Source organism: Caloenas nicobarica, chromosome 2 (assembly GCF_036013445.1).
Source record: "Caloenas nicobarica isolate bCalNic1 chromosome 2, bCalNic1.hap1, whole genome shotgun sequence".
NCBI classification, from domain to species: domain Eukaryota; kingdom Metazoa; phylum Chordata; class Aves; order Columbiformes; family Columbidae; genus Caloenas; species Caloenas nicobarica.
The window spans coordinates 22,601,213-22,607,613 of NC_088246.1; the positions used below are offsets into that span (position 1 = coordinate 22,601,213).

At 38.2% G+C, this 6,401-nt stretch overlaps 1 protein-coding gene across 1 annotated transcript in view; it reads left to right on the forward strand.

Annotated features, from left to right (window-relative positions):
• Positions 1-4,555, forward strand: part of CUBN (cubilin) — a 143,336-nt gene extending 138,781 nt beyond the window's left edge. The window contains 5 exon segments of the mRNA XM_065628711.1: positions 651-798; positions 915-1,096; positions 2,352-2,517; positions 3,810-4,045; positions 4,448-4,555. Coding sequence (XP_065484783.1) covers positions 651-798; positions 915-1,096; positions 2,352-2,517; positions 3,810-4,045; positions 4,448-4,555 — 840 coding nt within the window.
• The last annotated feature ends 1,846 nt before the right edge of the window (positions 4,556-6,401 follow it).

Consider the following 6,401-nt stretch of genomic DNA (forward strand, 5'->3'; position numbering starts at 1 on the left):
ATGAACACATTGAATTAGAACTGGTAACTGTTACACAATTTTTCACAGTTGCACCAAGTAACAGAGCTGCCAAACTTAACACACAGAAAATATTGCCCAACAGCAAGTTTTCATAAACTAATTTTACTTCCTCCCACTCGAGAACCATAATAAAACCAAATATTTGTGCCAAGAAGAGTTTTTGTAGAAAGCACCAGGAAAAAAACCAACCAACCAACCACAAAAACAACCGAAAACACAACCACCAAAAAAAAACCAAAACCAAGCAAACGAACAAAAGAACAAAACAAACCTCCCCCCACAACCCCCCCAAAATGAAATCAAACCAAAAACCACAAAAAAATCAAACCAAACCAACCAAACAAAAAACAACCACAACTGTTTATGTCGCTTGTATTACATTACTCTAAACCTTCTTTCATTGTTTCTTATTTTGGCATAAAAAATACCTGTTACATTTTATTTGTTTCTCATAATAATTGAACAGAAAATTTTGAGACATTATTAAGTGATTTCCAAGAGAACTTTAAAAAGCGATTGCATAACTGGTATAGATACTGCTGAGAGCTTTATTCACCTCAAGTTCTGTAAGTAGAAAACTGAATTATATCATTAAGTAGAAGTAACTTTTGGCATGTATTGAATTCCAGCACAGCCAAGGATCAGTCCACAGATTCTGTGGCACTGAAACTTTTCCAGTCCCTGAATTTTATTCTTATGATCGTACTGCCATCGTGACTTTCAAATCAGATGGATATATGATTAATAATGGAGTCAGATTTACCTATCAAGCTACAGGTAAGCTTGACGAAATGGCTAAACAATCTACCTGCCATTCTCTTTGTTGATTCCATACAGTGAAAAGCAATACAGAGATCTGCAATGCTTATGTGTTTCTGGTTTTCTGTCGCAAGGTTGCAGCAGAGAGTATAACCAGCCATTTGGTTACCTGAAGAGCCCTGGCTGGCCTGGTCGTCACCCCAATAATATGGACTGTTCTATCATTCTACGAGCTCCACAGAATCACACAATTTCTCTCTTTTTCCATGCTTTCAGTTTGGAGGACAGCATCCAGTGTTCTCGTGATTTCCTAGAGGTATCGAGCAAGTATACATATTTTGCTAGCCTGTGTTAAAATCTGCTGACTTCATAAGATATTAATAAGGCTGGAGCAAGTCCGAGTTGAACTGACCTTGAGGACTAATTTATTGCTATAGTTTTATGATGAAAGGTACTTGGATGTTATAGTAAGAGGCTAAACACACACTACAGTAAGTCCAAGCCCAATGAATACATAGTTTCATTATCAGCTAACTCATCTTTACTTTGCTCTTGTTGATGTTACCCAGTTAGCAGAGCAAGCAAGGATAGTTTTCATCTGATATTAACATCTGTGCATGAACAGAAAGCCATAAATCTGAGTGCTTTCGTTCCAGGAGTAGGTAGATACCATCTGCTTGACATTTTTCTTAAAAATATTTTTTTTTCTAAAAAAGCATTTTTTTCTTAAAAACAAAAAACCCAACCAACCAACCAACCAAACAAACAAAAAAAACCACCATAAAAAACCACCAAACCCCCAAACCAAAAAAAGGCAGCTCTGCTAACAAGTGTAGGATACTTGCACAGGTACTTTGTGTCAATAAAAGCTCCCACATAATCTTCACTCTGTCCTTTCACACTTGTTGAAGGTCTCCCTGTTCTCTGGTCAGATGACAAAAATCAGATGTCTGTAGCAGAATCATTATTTAGTTTTCCTTTCATATGTTCTTTACTGTCTCAAGAAATGGATTTGAGCACCAGCACTACTGGAGCTCAGACAAAAAGAAAAAACAAACAAACAACCCCCCCCAATCAATCAATCAAACAAACAAAAACAACAAAACAAACAAAACCCCCAAAGAGATTAAATCTGAGCTATGTAAGATGATCTGTGTCTTAATGTGACCAGGGAGAAGAGTTGTCTGCAGGGTAAAGAAATAATCTTTTCATTGGGAATATTAACAATTCTTCTGAAAAGTAAAACATGGGCTTGAATTGCAAAAGCACATCTTAGCTACTAGTCAAATAATTTTTTCAGTCAGGACATGTACCACATGCAAAATTTAGCTACCTGTTTCTGATGCTTGTTCTATGCAGTTACTTAAAAAACTCAGACAGACTGGTTAAAGGTCTCTTTTTCCTTCTATCAGAAATATATAGTAGGAAAAATAACAGTATTAAAATGACAATTATGGTATGCATGCAAGTCACTCCATAGTTTGTGCTGTGCTTCTATCACTGCATAATTGTACTGGTGTATAACTGGCATAGAGACTTAATGTTGACAATGTTTTTTGTGCCCCTTGAAGGTCAGAAATGGGAGTGATGTGCAATCACCACTACTTGGCAGATTCTGTGGAAACACTGTGCCCAGTCCCATCTTCCCCCAAAATCATGTTGTCTACCTTCGTTTCAAGAGTGATTTTTCAGGGGCTCATGATGGATATGAAATTACTTGGACTTCATCATCAAGTGGTAAGGCTGTAATTACAAAGTATTTCCACTCAGCAATTGTACATAGAAGGAAAATACAGAAATGTGGAATTCAGCCTGCTCAGTTTGGGCCCTGCCTCATCAACACTTAAGACCTTCCCAAGCACCCACAGTCCACCCTGTTCAGTCACTGCAGAGAGGGAGTTGTTCCTGAAGACCAGTGGGGCAAGACCCATTTTATGTGATGGAAACAATTCCCTCTCTCTAATGTTGACTTTAGCAACCTCAGAGGATGTAGTCCACTTAAGGTGAAGATCGACCTCTTTCACTGAGAGGTCAGAAAATATCAGGACCATCTATCTTGGGATCCACAGGGCAGTGGTGGTGCTGACTCACACTACTCCGTTAATAGTCCAGCTGTGATGTGCTCTAGGATCTAGGCACTGCTAAGCCTGAAGAGGACTGAAATTTGCCCCAAGAAAATAACGTGACTATAATGCTGTATAGTGAGTATATCATAGACACATTCGTAAATGGCTTACGAAATGGCAGTGAATAGCCAGGTAGTGGTTTGTTCATGACAGTAAATTACTGGAGGTAGGAAAGCTCATGGTCAGCTAAAAAGCAGAATAACCTTACAGTATTGAGTGGATTGGTGATGAAAAGGCAGATAAAGTTCAGTGTAGGAAAGTGATGCTGAAGAACATGGGCAAACAAAAACACAATCCTAACTTCACTTACAAAAATATGGGCTCTGAATTGACTTTTAGTACCCAGCAACAAGATCTCAGGGTAAAATAGTCCCATGAAAACCAGAGATCACTGCTCACTAACAGTCAAGTAGGCTAGCACAGTCCTAAGAGGAGTTGGGATATGAAGAGAGAGCAAATTGACAAATTGACAAATTGACACTGTACAAAGCCATAGTTAACACACAAATTGAACAATGTGGACAGTTCTGGTCTCCTCCTATTATAAAGAATCCAGTATAACTAAGGGCTCAGTATGAAAAATGGCTTATATATGAGGTATGTTGAGACTTTCAAATCCACTTAAGAAACTACTGAGGTCTGTAAAATTGAGTGATATTGGAGGATAAATAGTGATCAACTGTTCACTGACTTTTCCCATAGAAGAACCAGAGGCCATTAGATAAAGCCAGGAGGTGGTAGGTTCAAAACAAACCAAACTAACCAGTTCTTCACACATCATGCAGCTGAGCTGTAGAGCTCCTTCCCATCGGATGCTGTTACTAATACTGTACTAATGTACTACATTGTGTAGTATCTTGTGAAACAAAGCCTTGTAAGCTAATTAACAGTGTCTGTCTCCAGGATGTGGAGGAACATTATACGGCAGCACCGGTTCATTTGCTAGTCCCAGCTACCCAGCAACTTACCCCAACAGCACAGACTGCGAGTGGGTCATTACTGCGCCCAAGGGACGGATCGTCACAGTGAACTTCGATTTCATCAGCATCGATGACCCAGGGGACTGCAGTAGCAACTACCTGATCCTGTACAACGGGCCGGATGCCAGCTCCCCCCCAGCCGGGCCCTTCTGCGGGATGGTATGTATTCCCTACTCTCTGCCTCCCTATAGGTGGTTAAAATGTACCTTTACAGTTTGGTATTTAGGATTGTTTCCCCAGTCCTGGCATGAATCCCAGACAGATGAGTGGAAGCGAAGGCATAAGGCTCCTGTGGCACCTTAGAAGCCTTCCAATGCAGACCTTACAGTGACATCTAGTGGGAGGCATCATCAAGATATTTTGCTCTGTATTTAGTTGTATTTGTGATTTAAAGACTTATAATACCCTGAAGGAGAAGTGCAACAGCAGTATCTAGCACAGACCTCAGGTCACTTCGAGTCTGTGATCCAATTTTTGCCTCAGTTTTAACTCTCTGACAGGCTTTTCCAAAGAATCTTGATGTTCTCTAAAGCTTTTCATTTTTCTTTTCTTTAATTTCAGGATACAAACATTGCTCCATTTACTGCTACATCTCATCAAGTCTATATAAAATTTCATGCTGAATATGTGACTTTACCATCAGGATTCCAGTTAAGCTGGACAAGCTAGGACACTGTTTATGAGAACTATATTACTGTTCCTTGCTATACTGAAGAGACTTTAGATCATAAAGTAAGTCTGAAATCTGGTTATGATAATTGCAGCTGAGGTAAGGCCTTTTAAAAATTACTGTAAGTGTAGCTGTTATGAATTTAGAGTTCTGTCAAAATATGTGATCTCCCATTGTACTGAAAATAAACTATTATCTACGCAACTGTGAAATTGAGTTTTTGCTAGATTTTGAAACATTTTTCATAGTCTTCTACATAATTTCAAAGTTTCACATTCAATGGTATAAAAAGTGAATTAGCCAGGATAAAACTTAGACACAAAATACTTAACAGCAAGTTGATAAGAGGACCTAAGATGCCAAGTTGTCTTTATTTCTATAGAGTTATGTGGTTTTATATCACCATCCTTGAAAATGCTAGGTAAAGTTTCAAATTAGAATAAAATCAGAAATTACTACAAAATGGCCCCTGACCTACAATCACTGATACAGATACTTTGCTGAAGAACTTTCTGTAAGAACTGTGCATTGGGTGCAAGAACCTGGCTGAAATCAAGCATTCACTGAAGTTTAACAGAGTAAGGATGTACTGTGGTACTATTAATAAATCTTAACCACATTAGGAAGCAATGTCAGGATCAGAGCCCTGTGTTCAATATACGCACATATCTGTGATTATATTTATTGAGTTATATCTTCAAGCTTCAAAATATATTTCACAACTGAATATAAAACATTGTGAGACTTTTAGTAACCATGTTGCCTTCCTAGTCAACTTGTAGGCAATTTCTTAGACATTTATAAAACACATATAACTTCAGAACAGGGCAGACATAAAAATACCAATTGACCCTTGACTAGAATTAGTTTTTCCCTTCCCCAGGCTAACACACATCATACATTAAAAATGTTGTTGGCAGGGTATGCAGAGGACACTGATTCCCACCATGAAACATCTTTTGTCACTACCCAGAACGAATGACCAGTTGATTTCCTGAATGTCAGCTGTGATGGACAGACAAGAGGAATTTATACTGCAGCAGAGGAACACAAGCCTCATCAGAACTCTCACTTCATAACTATTACAAAGAGTCACAGTGAAAGTAATTCCTTAAAGTGATTGTTGCAATAATTAATTACGAAATGACATTAAAGTCTTAGTAGTAGTTCTAAACAAATTTAGGAACTCTGTGAAGTTTCCCGGTAACTGCTGAAAAAGCCATCATTCCACAAACATACAAAACTTTATAGTGGCTGAGAAGTCATCCCAGTTAAAAGAAAATATAGAAAACACGGAAGAGAGAAAAAGAGAAAAAAGGTAGATGGCAAGCTATAAAATACAACTCAAAATCATCCAGTACTAAGTTAGAAAGAGAGAAACGTGTGAACTCCCACTGGCCAACAGAATTAAATGTAAGCCAGCATTTTAAAATTGTCCAAGGACCAAGAAAAACCTAGCCTATGTACAGGTGATACTCCTGCTAACATGCTAAAGTATAACATGGAAAAAGAAGAAATATCTGTATTTGGATCAAACTAGGAGACAACTATGTCCTACTGAGCTGCTAGCAGAACAGAAAGATCCTTTAATAAGGGAAGACATAAAAGACCATATTGTCAAATTAAACATTTCCAGATCACTGGCCCAGAAAGCTCTTGCTGAGATTCCACACCAAACTGATTTCATATTTGCAATCAAGAGTCGATACTATCTTCATCCATAAAGTTTATTAAAAACTCCATAAAGGGGATAGTAAGCAGTAAAGAAAACAAACATCTGAGCTGCCTGGAGATAAAGCCACAAAACAACCTCTGAAGAGAGCAGCGTGTAAAGCACTGCAAGTA